This window comes from Diospyros lotus, chromosome 3 (assembly GCF_014633365.1).
Source record: "Diospyros lotus cultivar Yz01 chromosome 3, ASM1463336v1, whole genome shotgun sequence".
Taxonomy (NCBI): Eukaryota; Viridiplantae; Streptophyta; class Magnoliopsida; order Ericales; family Ebenaceae; genus Diospyros; species Diospyros lotus.
Genome location: NC_068340.1, coordinates 28,512,676 through 28,532,047, shown reverse-complemented (window position 1 = coordinate 28,532,047; position 19,372 = coordinate 28,512,676). Strand labels below are relative to the sequence as shown.

Here is a 19,372-nt window from a genome sequence, read left to right as displayed (position 1 = left end):
CTTGACGAGTAACTGGATCTGGTAGAGGTCCAGATCTGGTGATCTTACAGAGTTGAGGGTTTGATAGATCTGATGGTCTGATGGATCTGGTAAATCTGGTGGACTGATGATCAGATGGCCCAAGATGAACGAGTGACCTGAGGATGACGAGTGGCCTCGGATGAACGAGTGACTTGAGGATGATGAGTGGTCTCGGATGAACGAGTGACCTGAGGATGACGAGTGGCCTCGGATGACGAGTGACCTGAGGGTGGCGAGTGGCCGTGACCGAGTGACCTGAGGGTGACGAGTGGCCTCGGATGAACGAGTGACCTGAGGATGACGAGTGGTCTCGGATGAACGAGTGACCTGAGGGTGGCGAGTGGCCGTGACCGAGTGACCGAGTGACCTGAGGGCGACGAGTGGCCGTGACCGAGTGACCTGAGGGTGACGAGTGACCTTGATAACGAGTGCCCTTGATGACCGAGTGGCCTTGGTGACCGAGTGGCCTACAAAATGAGAGCACCGTTAGGACGCGGGTGGGGGTCCCCGCGCAAACCCTCCGATGCTTAAGTCAGAATCTCGAGAGAAAATGAGGAAATTGTACTTTTATTGCTCAAAAAAATGTACCTTGTGATGAAGGCATGGTCTCATATTTATAGCGGAGGAGAGAGAGAAGACGTGCGAGAATCAAGGCGAGAATCTCACGGCCCATTTTGATGATTTCGTGGCCCATCTGAGAGGGAAAAAGGGAGAGATTGGCCCAAGCCCACTCTATCATGACCGGGTGGGGGGCCACCCGATCATGCCTTCTTTTTCCCTTTTCCTTGGCTCGGTTTCGAGTAGCTTATGTACTTCAACTTCATTCCAGATTTACACCTTGATTTAACTCTAATCTCTCAAAACTCAAAACATGAAAGTTGTATATAATTCTCTTAGATTTCCATAGGACTTTGAATCAGCTCAATCGGAGATTGTATGAGAAAGTTATGTCTAAAAAACCAAAGTAGTGTCGTACCCACTCGGCATAACCGAGTGGGTCATGAAAAGAGGGGGAAATTAGTCTCCCCATGACCGAGTGAGGGGCCACTCGGTCATGACCGAGTGGGGGGCCACTCGGTCATGCCTTCTTTTTCCCGAACGAGTGGGGGGCCACTCGGTTATGCATTATTTTGCCCTTTTGTCTTGGTTCGGATCCATCTTCCTTCAATACTTGACTCTGAGCCTTAATAATGTAGGTGTATCAACTTTATGCCAGATTTACACCTTGATTCAGCTTGAATCTCTTAAATCTCAAAACACAAAAGTTGTAGATAATTCTCTTGTCTTTCCAAAGGACTTTGAATCACCTCAATCGGAGCTCATATGAGAAAGTTATATCTGATAAACCAAAGCAATATCGTACCTACTTGGCATAACTGAGTGGGTCCTCCCCACTTGGTCTCGGCTCGACCTCTTGCTCCATCGGCTTATTTCCTTGATCTCCTACAACCCGTTGGGCTTCATGTCCATGTCTCACAACTTTTTTAGATCTTGTAATACTCCAAGTTTGTAGAGCATATCAAATTGAATGTCACATCGTTATATTAAGAGTTTTACATTTAGATTCCTAATCTTTATTATTACTCCCAATTAAAGTCCTAATGTGACTCTTCTATTTTACATGTAATCTCAAAATTTAAGAAATAAATGACTTAATAATTCTATCATAAAAATGAACCGCACTTCTTGGAGTGAATCTCATCTAGGGTCGCAATTGTGCCAACTTACTCTATTTAATTTTTAATTAAGTTTTTATAATTAATAAAAATAATGTATAAATTGTAGATCTTAATTATTTTTTATTAAATTATAAAATATTTTTTCATAATATACTTGTTATCAAAATATTATTTTTTATTAAAATTATTTTTTCAAGTAAATATAAATTTCATAAGATTAGTTTTTCCAAAATTTTGACCAATAGTCGACCCTTGATGTGCTAAAGTCGACTTTGGCAAAAGCAGAGTTAACCCAGTCAAGAGCATGTTATGCAAAGTTGACTTGATCGAGACCCATTATTAGACAATCAACTCATGTTCAAATGACAATCGACTCTTACTTTAGGAAAATCAACTATCTGAGCTCAACGATCAAATTTTTGAACATTTTGTAGGTTGTTTAACCATGCCTATATATAGTTGGTGCTTGAAATGGAAAAAAAGTTTAGCACTCTTAAACATCCAAAGCATTCACAAGCTCTCAAGTATTCACCAAGCAATCCAAAAGACTTTTCAAACTACTTTGCACATCCATTAAAGAGTTACAGGACAAGTGAAAAAAAAGGCTATCAAGTGTACCACGAATTTCTTCATCAAATTTAGGTTATTGTTTTCATTTGTATTGTTTTGCCTTGTATTATTGATCTTATTGGTAGATTAATTTGTGTTCAATTGTGGACAAGTATTGTATCTGTTAAATTTGTTGTACATTGTGTTGGTTAAATAGAACTCTTAAAATCTAAGTGTGTGTAGGTTTATAAGGAGAGATAGTGTAGAAACCTTGGTATAGGTGTTGGATTTGGTGGAACTCGAATGGTGTTTAGACTTTGGGAAAATGAATTAAGTGTGTAGAATACACCAAATCACTATATATTGTGCATTGTATATCTTATTTTTTCTTTTCTTGTGCCTTGCAATATCATAATCTCAAATAAATTCACATATACATATTTATACAAAACATAATTTTTATAAAATTATATCTCAAAAGTTTTTTTTTTAAGAAAATTGCTAAAAACTTTAATTACATAATTCACCCCCTATATTGAGTGGCCATTCCCTAAGAGATTAAAATTACAATCGAACTAAGCCGACCCAAGTTAAGTTTCGGTGAGCTTAGGCTAGGCTAGAAGAGTAAATGGATGGACTCAAGCATGTGCTCGGTTCATCAAGAAGCTTGACACAGGCCTAATTCATCAAGAAGCTCGATAGGGGTTCAGAGTTACATGTTGTAAATGGGTTTTATGTTGTAGGCGTTCGGTGATTAGATAAGACAATAAATCGATAGAAGGTCGCACACCAGTTGGTTGAAAAAAAGATGGATAATAACCTGTCGGTTGTTGCAACTAGTGAGGAAAAGGAGAAACTGTCGCCGTCGGTGGTGCTTAGGTCGAAAGGAGAAGATAATGTTGTATGTTGCTATGCTACATCTGCTGGAGAAATAAATGAAGAGGAAGACACGGCGATGAAAGAAAAGAAAGGAGAAAGGAGAGGAAATCAAGGGAAAAAAGAGAAATGGGCTTCTCGGAAACCCAGCCCACTAAATCAATCGCCTACGCACTCAATCACAAGCAAGTACACATGATGATGGTATATATTATATATTATAATGATGATATATTTATATTAATATATAGATATAATAATATTAAATAATATATATATTAAAATTATAAATAAATATAGTAATATATTTATAAACGGACAATTTTTTAAAATTAATTACAAATTTCTCAATGAGACAACTCACAAATTTTTAATCAAGTCAGTTTGTGAGCTAACAAATCGAGTCTTACTTAACTCAATTTTAATTTATTTATAAATTAAATTTTAAAATTAAATTCAAATTTGGATCATTTATTTTAACAATTAACGAACCAAACACTAAGCCAAAATCGAACGGCCCAATTCATTTGTAGCCCTCATCTCATCATCTTATTGAAATTGATTTAATTTTAGATTTACTTTCTCTTTAGAAAAAAATATAAACCGCAAGATTCACATAAGTGAAGGGTACAACCGTCTTTTCGAAAAGGACTAGGTATATATTGGGCCAACGCAAACGACATTTTCCCTCATCGGAGAGGTCCAACGGAACGGGCACAGAAGTCATGATCAGCGTCCTTGCTCAGGTTAGCCCAACGATTTCTTTCTCACATCTTCGATCGTGTTATCTTCAATCCTATATTTCTACACATATTTCTGATGCGCATGGGAATGGGAATCGATGTTGGCGAATTTGCAGGAGCGTCTACTCGGCACAGCGCTGGGGAGCACGTTTGCGGCGATGGTTGTTTTCGAGCAACGCAGAAGCATTTACAGATCAATATCCGAAAGCCAATCTCAATTTTCTCCTCAACCTCAGGTGAAGTGATGATCTCTATTTTTATCGCATCGACATAATATTACTTAGGTTTTCGAAACCCTAGAATCGACCGTTATATCTGCCTAATAATTTCTCTTGATCTCTGCGGCTGTGCTTCGTCCAACTTGGGTTTCTATGGCCTCTGAGATCTCTCCCAATGGTGCTATTGTGGCTTATTTATTGAACTAGGTTACATGGAGCTAACAATGTCTAATTTCTATTTGATAACTTTTCTCGAATAGCCGAATGGTATTCTCAGACTTCACTTTAGCAACCATATGGATTCATTGGCATCCCTGTTTACAGGAATTTTTAAGTGATACAAAAATTACTAACAGAGTTTATGCCGTGAAATATCTAAAAGAACAAATTATTGTTTTATTACTTTCGGTTATATTTAGGCAGTTTAGGGGTTCAATACGAATATTGGTGGGAAATGGAGTTCATAGCAATGTCTGTGTTTTCTGGTGCAAAAGTTTAAGATAAGACATTGTCATGTACCTAGGGTTTGAATTGGCAACCGGAAAAATCCAATAGAGCTAAGTCCAAGAACAGAGGGAATGAGGGGGAGATTGGACAGAAATGGGGAAGAATTTAGAGAGAAATGAGGGAGAGTGGCATAGAGAAACGAAAGGGAGATTGGAGAGAAATCTAGAGAGAGAAATGAGAATTTCATTCAATTAATTCAAGCATAATTCCATCTGATTGCAGTAGCCCTTTATATAGGCATATTTGATTGCAAAACCGCCCCCATGCTTCTAACTAATTGCTAAAATATCTTCTAACAACTATCATAAGTCTATTACTATATTACCCCTTTAATGTTCCCCTGGGTCATGACAATTTCCCCCTCCTTGAGAGAGTTCTTGCCCCCAAGAACTTGCAACAAGTAGCCATTGCTTCATCCAATTTCAGTCTTTTCTATCTGATTTATTCTCCTTTCTTTCATTCCCCTTCAATGGTGTCCCAATGTCCCTCCCAACAATTTCCCTTCTTGTATGGTCATACTGATTGCATAGGAAGGGACGCGCAAGTTCCATAGGTTCCTTAATGGCTGAAACATGGTTTCCATCCCAACCTTCATCCCCAATATGATTTGTAGCCAGATTATCTGAGGAAACTATCCTTCTATCCAAACTATCAGAGACCTGAAAGCCAATCTCATAGCAGTTCTCATTTACAATTTGATTTGTAGACTAATCCTCAACCAAATTTTCAACTTCCTACTCTTGCAAAATGTGGTCTGCACGGATCTCTTTATCCAATTTCCTTTCTTCTTCAGGACCTTGCGCTACCTTTGACAAGTTTACTTCAGTTCCAACACTCTCTTCCTTAATATTAACTGGATTTTCAGTCAGAACCTCTTGATTCCATGCAAACAATTCAACAACTCATTCTTCCTTGTGTTTGCTGAAATTTCCCTCTATATGAATTTTTTTTTTCAACAATATCAGATTGTCTCTTTGCTTTTGCTGCCCTATCAATCTGTTCATAACAGATTCCTTTTGGCAAATGCCATTCACCATCAATATCATCGCTGATGTTGCATTCCTCCTTCTTGATAATTTTGTTGAAACCAGTATACTTCTAAATAGGCAATGAATCCGCTTCTCACCTTCTTGACTTCTCCTTCGGCTGCTCCATTTTAAAGAAGTCATCTTTGTTAAAACTTCCGCGATAATCATCGAAGAATTCAGCAGAAAAGATGTAGTGATACTTCTTAGTTAGTATTATCGCAAACTCCTGCAACTGCTTGTATATCATACGGTCGAATTCCTTACTCGATTCATGTATCATACTGCTTGTTTCCTTGTGTCTTTGACTGAACTAATTATCAAACTATTCCAATGCTTGATTCTTCTGGCCAAACTCCTCATGCTGTCTGACTCCAAATGAAATTGCATCATTCTTCTGCTACAATTGCAACCTCATTTGTTTCATATGTGCATTGCTTCCCATGGCCTCACGAGCAGGACATCCCCCCTAAAAATGCAGCATCCTTTTGTTGCAATTGAGATTCTCTCGGCTTCATCCTAATGTCATCCTTCATCAGAATTCAAATAGCTGGTGGAATTGCCGGTTAAGGATCAGCTCTGGCTAATTCTACTGAGGATTGAGCAGCTGTTATTATCCGCTGGAATTGAGAAATGATCGTTGTCAACGCCTATGAACTCGCTACCTAGTCAAACTTGATTTAGGCAGTGAATCATTCGCATGTTACAACAACTTGATTAGCCTTCAAGAGTCACCTAGGGCTACCAATTCTCCTGATCCACCTGCTGCAATAATTCCCTGTACTTGCTGGAATTTCCATCAGACTTGCCTAGCCTGCTCACCTTCAAAGTCGACTAGAATTTATAGCCAACTGCTCTGTTACAGTCACTGCAAGTCACCCTATGGAATGGCTTCACCGTTTAATCGAAAATCTCCGTTGGGAGTTAACAACAGAGGAGTATCCTTCCACCATCGGAATTCTGCCAGATTGTCGAAATTCACCAATGGATTCGCCTGAGCTGATTGCCTCCTTTGATCAATTGTGATGCAACCAACGGAATTCTCTAGAATTGAGAATCGATGGTTGCAATAAACTATGAATTGGTTACCAAATCTGCAGAAACTACTTCACCCTTCCACTTCGAGCAGCAAACGGCTCGATCCAACCTGCAGAGAGTCGTTGGCTCTATTGTAAACTATCGAGGATCCAATTAATTCTGTTGAATTAGCTACATTGAGTTGTCAAAATCTCTTGTGGAATTAGCTTCGCTACATTGTAGCTATGAATCGCCCATCCGCTTGAACTGCGCCACTCTTGCCTTCAATTTTGGAATCGCAACTACAGCAACTTGGGAAAATAGCAACGAATCAATCTACTGCACCGCCTTTAATAGTCAAACTTTCCACTTTTCTTCCACAACTGAGGTCGCCTTTCTTGATCGAACAACACTTTTGAATATTTTCAAGCCGAGAGCCACTCCTTCGTTGGACTAATTGCAATTGAATTCGTTGTTCCACCTAACGTTCACACCTACTGTAATTGATCGATTCAGTTGTTTAATCAATTCTACCGCTGCTTCTGGTTTCCAAAGTCGTCTTCAAACTCCGAGAACCAATCCCTTTGCGTTGGATAGTAGGTCGGACAACAGACATCGATTTCCGTCGGAAATTAATCAACAAGAAAACCGCTTAGGAACGATGCTCTGATACCAATTGTCATGTACCTAGGGTTTGAATTGGCAACCGAAAAGATCCGATAAAGCTAAGTCCAAGAATAGAGGGAATGAGGGGGAGATTGGACAGAAATGGGGAAGAATTTAGAGAGAAATGAGGGAGAGTGGTAGAGAGAAATGAAAGGGAGATTGGAGAGAAATCTAGAGAGAGAAATGAGAATTTCATTCAATCAATTCAAACATGATTCCATCTGATTACAGTAGCCCTTTATATGGGCGTATCTGATTGCATAATCACCACTATACTTCTAACTAATTACTAAAATATCTCCTAATAAGCCTATTACTATATTACCCCTTTAATGCTCCTTGGGTCATGACAGACATCTAAAAGCACAGATCTGCTTGTTTCAATTTTGAACATCCTTTCTTGTGCTGTGGTATTGGCATGTTTCTTGTAGGAGAAGTACCAAAACAAGAAATAAAAAAAATATTGGCACATCAGTGCCCAAGAAATGCAGTCTACTTTGCTGGTGATAGCAAGTCCACAAGTGGGGTTTTGCCATGGAAGAAACTTTTGACTAACACCTGTGCGCCTTTAGAGGTTCCAATAGTCATTTTTATCTATGCTATGGGAAGATCATCTATGAAACAACTGACTACCATGAAAACCTGGCATTAGTCATGCAAAGAGATTCCACGAAGTGTGGCTTTATCTTGTAAATAAGAAATCTCAGTTTTAAACTGAAGGTTACACATTTTTCTGTGAATGCAAAGTGTAGAATAACAAGAGATTTTCTTTTGTTCCACATTAATTTAGACAGTATTAACATTTTATCCCTGCTTTGAAGTTCTTTCAGATTGGACCTATTATTGAAAAGAGATCCCACTTGGATTTTGCACACTTATGGAACAAGGCTGTGGATCAGACATTGGGACCTATAATTGAGTCTCTAAGCTCGCGTGGATGGTAAAATGTTTGGTAGTACAACTGGTGACACATTTTGTGCCCTTCTTCTCATTCCTGATTTGTACGTGCAATTGCTTGCACTTAATGTACGTTATACTGTTAATCTGATTTGTGTAAAACACCCATCCTTCAATGGGAGCTTTTTTAGAAGTAACAATGTTACAGATTTTATGTTACATTTGAGATAATTTGGTGAAAATTCCTATGTAGTTGTTGTTTCTCTACTACCTTGTTTAAGCCCCAGTCTTGTTCTGTTTGCCAAACCTAGCAAACATATACTCTGCTAAAGTCTAATTTTTTTCTTAAGCATAATTTGAAGTAATTCTGTTATCCATTGCTCGACTATAATCAAACCTTGCGTTTTGCTCTTTAGCTCAAAAACAAATTAGTAATATATGTGAAATAATTCTAGAATTTGGTATCATACAAACACTTATTTTACATTTTTAGATGCATAAATTCAATATGATAATTCTAGTGCTTGTATCATCATCATTATCCCAAGCCTTAATCCCACTAACTGCAGTTATCTACATAGATTATAACTCTCCAGTCAGCTTTTATGGTCATATTTTGTAAGCTTATTATATCTCATGTAATGTCTAAGGATTTTTCTATCAAGCTCGTAGGAGATGTTGGGCCTATCATGTGGACCAGTTGTAGCAGATTATTTTTCTGCAAAGAATCAGTTACATCCTGTAACTGTTGTTGGTTAGCTATATATAAAGCTAACCAACTTGCATTGAAAATTAACAAGAATTCAATACAGTTTCTCAGTTCTCTCTCAATTCTCTTCTCTGTTTCCTCTGTGATTTCTCTCTATTCTCTCTCCGTTTCTTTCTTCCATACTTCCTTCTCATTTCTGCATTGGAAACCCTAGGTTCAAGACTTAGCTCTTGACAATTTCCGCAAGTCCCAACACGCCCCCCCCCCCCCCCCCCCCGCCCCCCGCCCCCGGGTTTGTTCTACATCTTTTACTATAAACTTATTCCATTACATTTACTCTCTTTACAGGTGTGTTTATTGGGCTTCTTTTTACCTATGAAGATCAAATAAAATTATATCTCGCGCATCTTGTTTTTATGGACACTACTCTAATTTTATTATGAATAATCTCATTTATTTATAGTGCTATTTTTTCTTGTATGACCACATGTTTACTGTATAATTCTTATCTCAGTTACACTCATTTTGCACTTCTTGGTATTTAACTGCCAAACATTACATGCCATATAACAAAAATAGTCTTGTATATATACATATATATTTATATATTTGGTAAGTTGAGTGACGCAAAACTCCATTTTCTATACCAATTTGAATAGCTTTGTTAATCTTGTTCAGTTTTCAACTTCCCTTGGAAATATTGTGCAGTATCATCTCAGTTGGAAAAATTTTTATGGAGTTGCCAATTGAGCCAAACCAAAAATCGGTTTTGCATTATTTTAACATGGTTACGAATTTATCAGGCTATGCTGCTTTAGTCTGATCATTTAAAATGAACCTAGAACTAGCTTTTTGTAGATTGTATTACTTAGAATGCCTTTTGATGTCTTCAGAGTTCAGGGCAACTAGGTTCTTTTCATTGAACTGTTCAGCAATATCAGTCTCTTTAAAGATAATGAAATCCTTGCCCTTGGTCAATCCATTTCATAAATAAAAGTCCTTAAACATCTTCCTAGATGAATGTAGACCTCTAGAACTGACATTACCAATAAAGAAGATGTGTAGTTTATCAGTTTGTTTATTTTCCTTGAGAAATCTCTCTCTCTCTCTCTCTCCAAAGATTATTAATATTTTTTTTTTTTTTTTTTTTTTTTGTAACACTGGAATGGCCAGTTACCAATAACATGGATGCCCAGCTGACTGGGGGCATCTACTATTTATTTATTTAGTTTTCCTGTGTGTGGATTAAGGCTCAAATTTTCTTCATATAAAATGTGAAATCTTCAGAAGCTGGAAAGTTGATGATTTGACGAGCTAGTAGTGCGCTTATGTATTATTTGTGGTTTAATAAAAATTACAAGAGTACTTTTTAATGCATATGGTATCTATCTCTCTGATCTGATGCTGGTATGCCCATAACAATAATGCTTGTCTAACATAATTTCTATCATTGTTTTGTTCCCTTTTCCTCCTTTCAGTCTCTTGATTCACTTACCAAAAATAGTCCCTTAAAGAATTTCTTGGATGAAATAGTGATCTGATTCTGTTGGTCTTGCTTACAAGCAGAAGGAACAAAAAGCAGAAAAAGATTAGTGAATCAATCTGTCTTTCTATAAGCCTGTGATCTATCTCTAGGATTCAAGGTGCTTACACTGTTCTGTTTGTCTAACACTTAGTGATGGCTCAAGTTCAAAAGACGGCATCTTGTAAAACACGTCTATGCACATGACTATTCTGATTATCTAAATGCTTTTATGAACTTGAAACAATTGGGAGAATGTTGGAATGTGTTTCAAATTCCAATAATTAAAATTCATAGCTTTTCAATTTTCGAAGTTTCAAGTTCACAGCATTTTCAATTTCTCAAGAAATGAATGTGTGAACTAATATGTCTAAAATGCAGTTGGTCATGATGTTAGACTTGTATTTTGTGCTCATATATTTAGATATTTTATACTTTGAGCTTAGAACATGTCTTTACATTTTCCCAATGCAAGTACAATGTTTATTCAAATAACATTTCCACATACATGAAGTGCATCTCTAATCTCTTGGATTTTTAAATTGATCTTCTTGGTACATGTATTTTGCTATACTTATCTAGATTGGATGATTGGTGAGATCTCATATAGTCGGCGACACTTAGGGTTCGTTTGGCAAAGTGGTTTGACTACTAATAAGCTATTTGTATAGCTTTTTTGCTGTTCAACTTTTTAAATTAAGTATTTGGTAAATCTAAATAGCTTAAACGCTATTTGAATAGCTTTTTCAAAAGCTCCTCCCCCTTAGCTTTTGCAAATCGCTGGCGGAGAAAAAGTTGCATTGACCATGGAAATTACCAATCTATCCTCAACCAAAGCATCAAATTCCAACCCATATCCTTCTTCTTCAATCCTCAGCAACGAATTTCCCACACCGCCACTGTCGCCCGTCGCCATCCGCCTCGCCATTGCCTCCAGCTCCTCCTATAGTCGTCGTCGCCCAGATCGATCGCCGCAAGCTGGCTCATTCACCGCCATCGCAAACCCAGTTCGGTCGCCGCAAGTTGCCTCAGTCCCGTTACCGCCATCGCCGCCTCTGCTTCTAGATTTGTCGCCGCAAGCTGACCAGCGCTATCACATCGCCTCCTCTCGCGATCGCCTCCTGCGTCGTCGTCGTCCCATCATGTGTCGTCACCCATCTGCTTCTCCATTGTCGGCCTTCTTCTTCACTGTGTATATATGTATACATATATATTATGTAATAATATATATTTAGTTTGTATATAACATATGTAATAATATATATTTAATTTTTTTTATAATTTATTAACTGTAAGTATTTTAGCTAGACATCAATTTAATTTTTTTTAAAAAAAATTATATTTTTTGAATTTTATTTACATTATTTAATGTCATATTTATTTTAGTCTTTTTATCAAGTTTTAACAATTTATCAGCTTTTACAAACCAAACACATAATTTTATACTAATAGCTTAAAAACATATTTATTCAAACATGTTATCAGGTTAAACGCTATCTAGATTAAATGCTATTACATGACTTAAATACTACTCAACTTAAACGCTGTTGAAAAAAAACCTAGCCAAAGGAAGCCTTGATTGAATTAAGAATTGTGATTCTTGCTGTTGATTACTTCCATGAGAATCTTTGACATTAGCTTACTTTTGGAGGTCTATAAAAGCGGACCTAAGTTGTCTCAAAGGGCACTTCGAGAAGTCCTCCTACGTTCCATTTAATCTTTTTTTTTTTTTTTTTAGACGTAAAATGGAGTTTAGAGAATAATAGCACTATTGAATTTAGGACTTGAGGCTTAATTTCATTATTTTCTCTCTCATGAGTTCTAACAATTTAAAGAGAGGAATTTTTTTTTTTTTTTTAAATCCAAACGACTCTTACACTGATTAATTTTTTTTTCTCAAAATGCTACTGATTTTACCTTGTAAGCATAAAAAAAGTTGGTTGAACCAGCTTCTTGAAAGAACTATTAGTTCAACCAATGGTTCTTACCTGGCCCAAATTTCATACAAGCTAGAGCCGTAGTATGGAAATTTCGTACATGTTAAGAGTATTACCAATGGTTCTTAATTTTTCAACCAAATTATATTTCAAATAATATAGTTTTGAAGAAAAATCTAAATATAGTTTCACCTGTGGGTTTATCTGTAAGAGGCGGTTGGTATTTCTTCTAACTCAATGCTTTTGATGAAAAGGATTATTCGTCGTAGAAAGGGTGATGGAATTCTTCTTGCAAAAAATGACGTTGACAATTGTGCTTGATCAACCTTTGTCTCATTGCTCTTGGAAATCATAGTTTGGAAGAAGAGATTGCATGTATTAATGTGAAGATTGAGAAATAGAATTATGACTGTGTCCAGTATATGAAATTATTTTTTTAACATACAGTCGTCATCATTCCATTTCTCAATCTTCTCATTGATTTGTGTAGCTTCTTCAATTAGGATGTCATTTCCAAGAGGTTAATCAGGCACATATGCCAACTTTATTTTTTTGCCAGAAGAATTTTGTCTTGCTTTTCCATTTCAGAAACTACTTATTCATCAAAAGTTTCATAGTATATGAAGGAAGAGAAGAACTATCATTGCCAATTAGAGACAACCCTATAGAGGAAACGATCTTCGAATTGCCAGAACTTAGGAATAGGAGGTAGAAAATAATGAAATTGAGTCTCAAGGCTTAGAAGCGAGTAAATGTTTTCTTGAAGATAAAGTTAGTTCTCCCTTTTAAATTTGTTATGGCTCAACTCAAGAGGGGTGAATTGAGTCAATTAATATATATATATATCAATTTTAGCTTCTTTTAGTCTTTTGATTTGTTGTGTGCAAAATAAAATATTATATTTAACAGCAAACACACACATAAAAAATACGAGTGTTTTATAATGGTTCTATTCTGCTCACACCTACGAGAACTCTTCAAGGTCCAACCTACCTAATCTTGCATTCCACCAATTGATCTGTTGAGGTTTTTTTCTCCTAAGCTCACCTCATAAAGGTGTAAATCCCTAGATTTATTGGCTCTAGGTAGTCACTAAATTTCGTCAAACCTTCACTTGCTTTAACATTATACCAAAAATTGTTGAAAGAAAGTCGAGAAGAGCGGACAATATATGCAAGAAGCTTGAGGATAAATGTCATTGAATTTAAGGATAATTTTTACCACTCAAAATAAACGGTGTAAAGGCTTCGATGATTATCCCTCATGATACAATAATTTCTTCAAAATTCATGTGCACTCATGAGTTTTGGGGACAAATTAAAGGAGAATAAGAAAACAGTGTATGAACCCATCAAAGCGGCTGTAGAAGCAGCAGGAGGAATGAATAGAAAGGGTGATCGATTTCATGGCTCACAAGTGCAACAAGAAGTTGCTTTTATAGGGGAGTATTGTGAACGTTGGAAGGAAAAATGGACAGTTGTGACTAATTCAAATGGATGAGAAGAAGATAAGAGAAAATGAAGAAAAAAGATAAAGAAAAAAAAAGAAAAGAACTAATCAGCAGACTCATTCTCTTTCAACTGTTGAAACCAATTCAGAGCAATCTCGAGTAAGGCTGAAAAAGAAAAAAAAAAAAATTGAACAAAAGGTTGCAATGTGTGCTCTAACTTGTGCAGGGAAGGGGGGGGAGGGAATTGTTGATTTTGCCTTGTGTCAGCCCAATCTCATGTGTGCGAGATCCAATTTTCTCACAACTTTCATAAGTTTAAGTAAACTTAATTTATATTTGCCTTGTGTCAGCCCAATCTCATGTCTGAGAAATCCAATTTTCTCACAACTTTCATAAGTTCAAGTAAACTTAATGTATATAAAAAGATGAGAAAAGTTTTCTATCCAACCAATATGAGACAAAGACTTTGTAGACCACTTGAAATACCACTTAATTTACAACAAAAACAAGGTTTATAGTATTTGAACCAACGTTCCCAGACTAGACAATCTAGACGTAATAATGCTCAATAAAAGATAGCTAATAGATAATAACTTTACAGCTGTTTGTTATTGAAGAGTCAAAATTTCACATTTGGAACACCAATGCTTTAATGCAAGCCTTTTGTTCTTCTTCAGTAAAGCATGACAGAGATTTCAGAGCATTTGAACATATATGGACGATTGTTTTTTTGTGCAATAGAGTTTGTAAGCTTTCACTTCTGGAGCCTTCATTTATGTCAGATGCTCCGAGATCTATTTCTAATGGCAATAGGAAATCTGCATATTCTCACAATCACGTAAAGTAGCAGTTTAGGTCCCAAGAGTCGACTGTTACATCGACTAATCAACCCTTAGTTTGGCTGTCCATGAGGATAGCCAAACTAATGGATTATAAATATGCTACAAAAACAGAACGCAATACAGATTGGCTGTTGCTTTGTATAATTGACCCCGTACGTGGTGTCACACAGCGCACTTCTATGAACGCAACCACCCACATAGGAGGACCAGAGGCCACCCACATAGATGCACGCAACCGAAGAGCCTTTGTCTCCCTACTACACAGATGCACCTTGCATTGGTGGTGCCCCTCTCATGCCTCTTGCGTCGCCGTCGGATTTCTATCCTTAACCATGCTTCTCGCGTCACATTGGCACCACCTGCCCATGGTATGTATTTTATTGTCAAGAGCACTATTTTTTGAGATATCTTTCTATAAATATGATAAAAAATTCAAGACGACAATATATGAAACCATTATCAATTGGTTAGAAAAGTGTTTGAAATTGGCTTTAGCTCAAAGTAAGACATGAGATCTCTAAATTGACAAATAGGTTGGCCATTTTTTATATTCTTATTGATTCAATAGACTTGAAAGTTATTTCTAATTAAAATTTGTAGATGAGGGTTCATGGTTGTATTAAAATCTATTTATATTTAAAATAATTATCTAATGGACGTGAATTAGAAAAGTGTCGATGTGGATTATCTATTATAAAGGTCTTAGTTAAGTATATTAATTCTATAAAATTAAAAATTAAGTTCAACTATAATTTTAGATGAGAGCCAGTGGTATTACACATAGGGTCCGTGGGTGCAGGAGAGGAAGTTAGGGTGGGACAAAATGGATACACTTCTGCGGGTGAGTACATTTTTTAAAAGAAAGTTTTGCTTTCTTTAAAAGAAATTAAATAGGTAACGGAATAAAATTAAAAATTGAAAGTTCTACCAGATGAACTCTTGGCTCCCGCTTTCATGTTGGACAAGAATGGGACAAGGAAGAATGAAACCAATGTCTGGGAAGACGATGCCAGATATAGCTCACCCAAAACACATTCTTAATCTGCTCTTAGAAGATGTGTACTTGATGAATGGATACCCAAACTTCTTAATCTGCTCACCCAAAACACATTCTTAATCTGCTCTTAGAAGATGTGTACTTGATGAATGGATACCCAAACTTCTCTCTCTATCTCTCTGGTTTGTTTTTTGGGGGGCTCTTGATCAATCAAGTCCAAAGGCTCATTTGTCTTTCTTTTTTTTTTTGGCTGAGAAGGCTCATTTGTTTGTCCGAGGGATCTTGATCAAATAATTTGCCTACCTTCTCCATTAATATAAGGAAAATGGTCACCATCAGACAGCTAATGTTCAACAACCCAGTCCTTTAAAAAAAGGTTTCAAAGTCATAAACCTCAGACAAGATAAGGTGGGATTAGTTACACCATCATACAAAAGTGACAATGATGAAAGACACACTTTCAAAAAGCAACAGGATCCGAACATATATTGACGTTACATATTTAAAGGTTTATGTTTATTTATTTATCTGCCACCTATATATATTCAGCTGTCTGGATGATAAGGAATCTTCTTCAGTGGCTTTCCCCCTTGTATCAGTGCTCAACGGTGGTATTTATAAATTCAGAATAAAAAATGCTTGGGGTGCGTGCCATCTAAAAATACTGGAAGCATCTAGAGAAAGAAAAATGCTGTGATTTAGTTTAATTTTTAGAGTCTTCTAGCTCTTCCATACAAATGCAATTTCTGTACTCTTAAGTGAACTTCACATGGGAGCCTTGGGTCCCAAGTTCAAGAATTATTTGATGTGATGAGAGATGCAAGCTGTGCGATTTTGTGCTATGGATTTTGTTAAAGGGTATTTTTATTATTAAATATTTTTATAACTTTATAATAAATATATCATATTTTTAAATTAATAAAAATATTTAAATATTGAAAAGAAAATATATTATATATATATATATGCTTGCTGTCAAAACTCTTGGACTATATACTATACTGTTCCTAATTTTTGTGATACTTTGGACCCTTGAGGAAAATTTAAGAAACGTAAAAAATGGGTCATATTATCCTTCCTTAACTTGTAGAGAGCTGAACAGAACAAAATAAACACCGAGTTTGATTCATTTTAATGCTTCTGCTTTGAACTTGGAGTGTTATAAGTAATGAACGTATGATTTGAGATTTGAGAACAAGGAATTACACTGCCCATATACTTTGATTCAAGTAGACGCCAAGAATACACAAAAAGGATCGATCAGGAGAAATAAAAAGGAAATAGGAAAATGGAGAACACCAGATATAAGTACATGCATGCAATGCAAAGCAAATTAAGATTAATTAAAAAGAAAAAAGAAAGAAGAGAATTTGAGATAAATCTAATCTTAGGCAGTGCTCCTGAAAGATCCCAAAGCCTTGATGGCTGCAGCCCTGAGAATGTACTGGTGGTAGAATGCAGCAATGGCAGCCCCAACGAATGGTCCAACCCAGAAGATCCACTTTTGCAAAATTATATGCAACACATAATTAATTAAGTAAACATATGAATTTTATTATGTTTGCGAATTAATTAAAGTAATGATATCAAAACCCGTGAATTAGAAACCAAATTAATAAAAATAGAGGAAGAGAAAGAAATTAAAAGTGTGTACGTAGTACCTGGTCATCCCAGGCCTTGTCTTCGTTGTAAATAACTGCAGCTCCAAAGCTCCTAGCAGGGTTGATGCCTGTCCCTGTGATTGGGATGGTGGCCAGATGAACCATGAACACTGCAAATCCGATGGGCAGCGGAGCCAATACCTTACAAAATGTTCTCCAAATTTTAGTAAAAAATTACATAATACCGGCGGCATATATATATTATATAGAAGCATGCATGCATGAAGTTTTCTTAATAAATTCCACTCGATCGATTAATTATTCTTCCTATATATACTAACAATAAACCAAACAATATATATATATGTATGTATATGAAGATGTAAGGATACAGATATATACTCTAAAAGACGAAGCAAATATATAGAAATGAAATGAGGGGTTTGGGGTACGTATGATTAGGCGCATACAGGAACATGCGAGTCTCTTGCGTTCCTCTTGGGATCAGTGGCAGAGAAGACAGTGTAGACCAGAACGAAGGTGCCGATGATCTCAGCTCCTAGAGCCGTGCCCTTGTTGTAGCCTGACGCCACCTCATTGGCGCCGCCGCCGTACCTGTTGTAATACGATTTCTGGAACCCCTTCACCAATCCCACGCCACAGATCGCACCCAAGCACTGTGCTACCATGTACATCACCGCTCTGATCAGCGACACCTTCCTCGCCAAGAACAGCCCGAAAGTCACCGCCGGGTTTATGTGCCCTCCTGCCCACCATATTCATAATCAAATTTATTAGTTTCATTTTCAAGTTCAAATCCAGCTCCCAAAATCATAGTTTTATACAATCCAATCCCAATGAGAGTGACTCATGAATTGGTTTGTTTGTGGTGGTGGTGGTGGTGGTGGAGCGAGATTGTACGTAATATGGTAGAGTTGGGAGTTCAATTAATTAACTACTAAGTACTGACCGGAGATGCCGGCGGTGCAGTAGACGAGGATGAAGATCATGCCGCCGAAAGCCCAGGCGATGCCGAGGATGCCGACGCCAGAGCAGGGGTCTGCTTTCTTGGCGGGGTCAGTCTGGCTCTTGTAGCCGATCACGGTCAGTACGGTGATGTAGAGGAAGAGAAGGGTGGCGATGAACTCTGCGATGAGAGCTCTGTAGAAGGACCACTTGGTCAGCTCCTCCGTGTCCACCAGCGGCGCCGGCGGAGGGTCGTGGTAGTCCTTTGCCGAGAACTCGCCTTGCTCCGCCACCTCCACGTCCTTCCCCATGATTAATCAATCTGCTACTAATTAATTACTAACTCACTGAGTGAGAGTGTGTGAGAGAGAGAGAGATTAGAGTATATTTGGTGTTGAATGAATGAGGAGTAAGTAAGGAAGGGATGGTATTTATGGAGATCGATGGAAATTAAGAGACGTTAAAAAAGCCCTTATAAATAATAATTTGGAGTTAAATGTTAATTAATTTGGAGGGGGTTGTTTACTTAACGTAATTATTAATTACACATATTTTTTAGCCGACCATGCAACCAAAACCTCTTACTTCTTCGCTTGCATTGGTCCCACCGATCCCAACGGCTCCTTCGCTTTCTTTTCTTTCTTTTTTTTTTTCTCAATTATTATTATTAATTCCTTTTTCTTTCTCGTGATTAATTGAAATGATATTTTTTAAACAAGAGGGAACAGTAGTAGTGCTCCTCTCTCTCTCTCTATCTCTGAGGTGGAAGATGAGATGATTTATTAGCGCAGGAGAATTATCCTAAAATAATAATAATCCACATTAATAATTCATTAATTCCCGCTCATCGATCATCAATTATATACTAATCTTTTGCTCTCCTGAGACTTTAAAAATATGCGTTTAATTAAAAAGCGCATGCAGAGATGAGTGATGCCAGAAATATAATTATTGAAGCTATCGCGCGCGATTTCATTATATATATTGCAAAGGTGCTGGCTGCTGGCCGCTGGCAGGGAACTTGCCAGATGAATTCATCTGATCTGGACATATATATATATATAACCTAAAATTGCAAAAGACCAAAATGATGAAAGATACGCAGCATGTGGTTATGATTTTATAATAATGGGGGGTTTTTGATACCCCA

The 19,372-nt window shown here is 37.0% G+C and overlaps 2 protein-coding genes across 3 annotated transcripts; one reads left to right on the top strand and one right to left on the bottom strand.

Annotated features, from left to right (window-relative positions):
• Positions 1–3,796: 3,796 nt before the first annotated feature.
• LOC127796528 (uncharacterized) lies at positions 3,797–8,465 on the top strand. Of its 2 annotated transcripts, none has more exons than XM_052328702.1 (3): positions 3,797–3,871; positions 3,985–4,104; positions 8,132–8,465. In XM_052328702.1, exons 1-3 carry the CDS (start codon positions 3,851–3,853, stop codon positions 8,243–8,245), a joined length of 255 nt encoding a protein of 84 aa, XP_052184662.1. In that variant the 5' UTR covers positions 3,797–3,850; the 3' UTR covers positions 8,246–8,465. The 2 variants fall into 2 exon arrangements, with proteins under 2 accessions (XP_052184662.1, XP_052184661.1); XM_052328701.1 differs by having other exon boundaries at positions 8,123–8,465.
• Positions 8,466–16,842: 8,377 nt separating this feature from the next.
• On the bottom strand, positions 16,843–18,636 carry LOC127798407 (aquaporin PIP2-7). Its single transcript, XM_052331956.1, has 4 exons — positions 18,227–18,636; positions 17,727–18,022; positions 17,317–17,457; positions 16,843–17,156 (listed from the first exon to the last, which is right to left on the bottom strand). The coding sequence occupies exons 1-4, from the start codon at positions 18,531–18,533 to the stop codon at positions 17,043–17,045; spliced, it is 858 nt and encodes a 285-aa protein (XP_052187916.1). The 5' UTR covers positions 18,534–18,636; the 3' UTR covers positions 16,843–17,042.
• Between the last annotated feature and the right edge of the window lie 736 nt (positions 18,637–19,372).

Excerpts from the sequence above, each read along its gene's own strand:
- LOC127796528 (XM_052328701.1), top strand. The coding sequence starts at position 3,851 with ATGATCAGCGTCCTTGCTCAG. Across the intron at positions 3,872-3,984 it reads TGATCAGCGTCCTTGCTCAG|GAGCGTCTACTCGGCACAGC; the intron begins GTTAGCCCAACG and ends GCGAATTTGCAG. Across the intron at positions 4,105-8,122 it reads AATTTTCTCCTCAACCTCAG|TTCTTTCAGATTGGACCTAT; the intron begins GTGAAGTGATGA and ends CCTGCTTTGAAG.
- LOC127798407 (XM_052331956.1), bottom strand. The coding sequence starts at position 18,533 with ATGGGGAAGGACGTGGAGGTGGCGGAGCAAGGCGAGTTCTCGGCAAAG. Across the intron at positions 18,023-18,226 it reads CTGCACCGCCGGCATCTCCG|GAGGGCACATAAACCCGGCG; the intron begins GTCAGTACTTAG and ends TATGGTGGGCAG. Across the intron at positions 17,157-17,316 it reads ACAAGGCCTGGGATGACCAG|TGGATCTTCTGGGTTGGACC; the intron begins GTACTACGTACA and ends ATTTTGCAAAAG.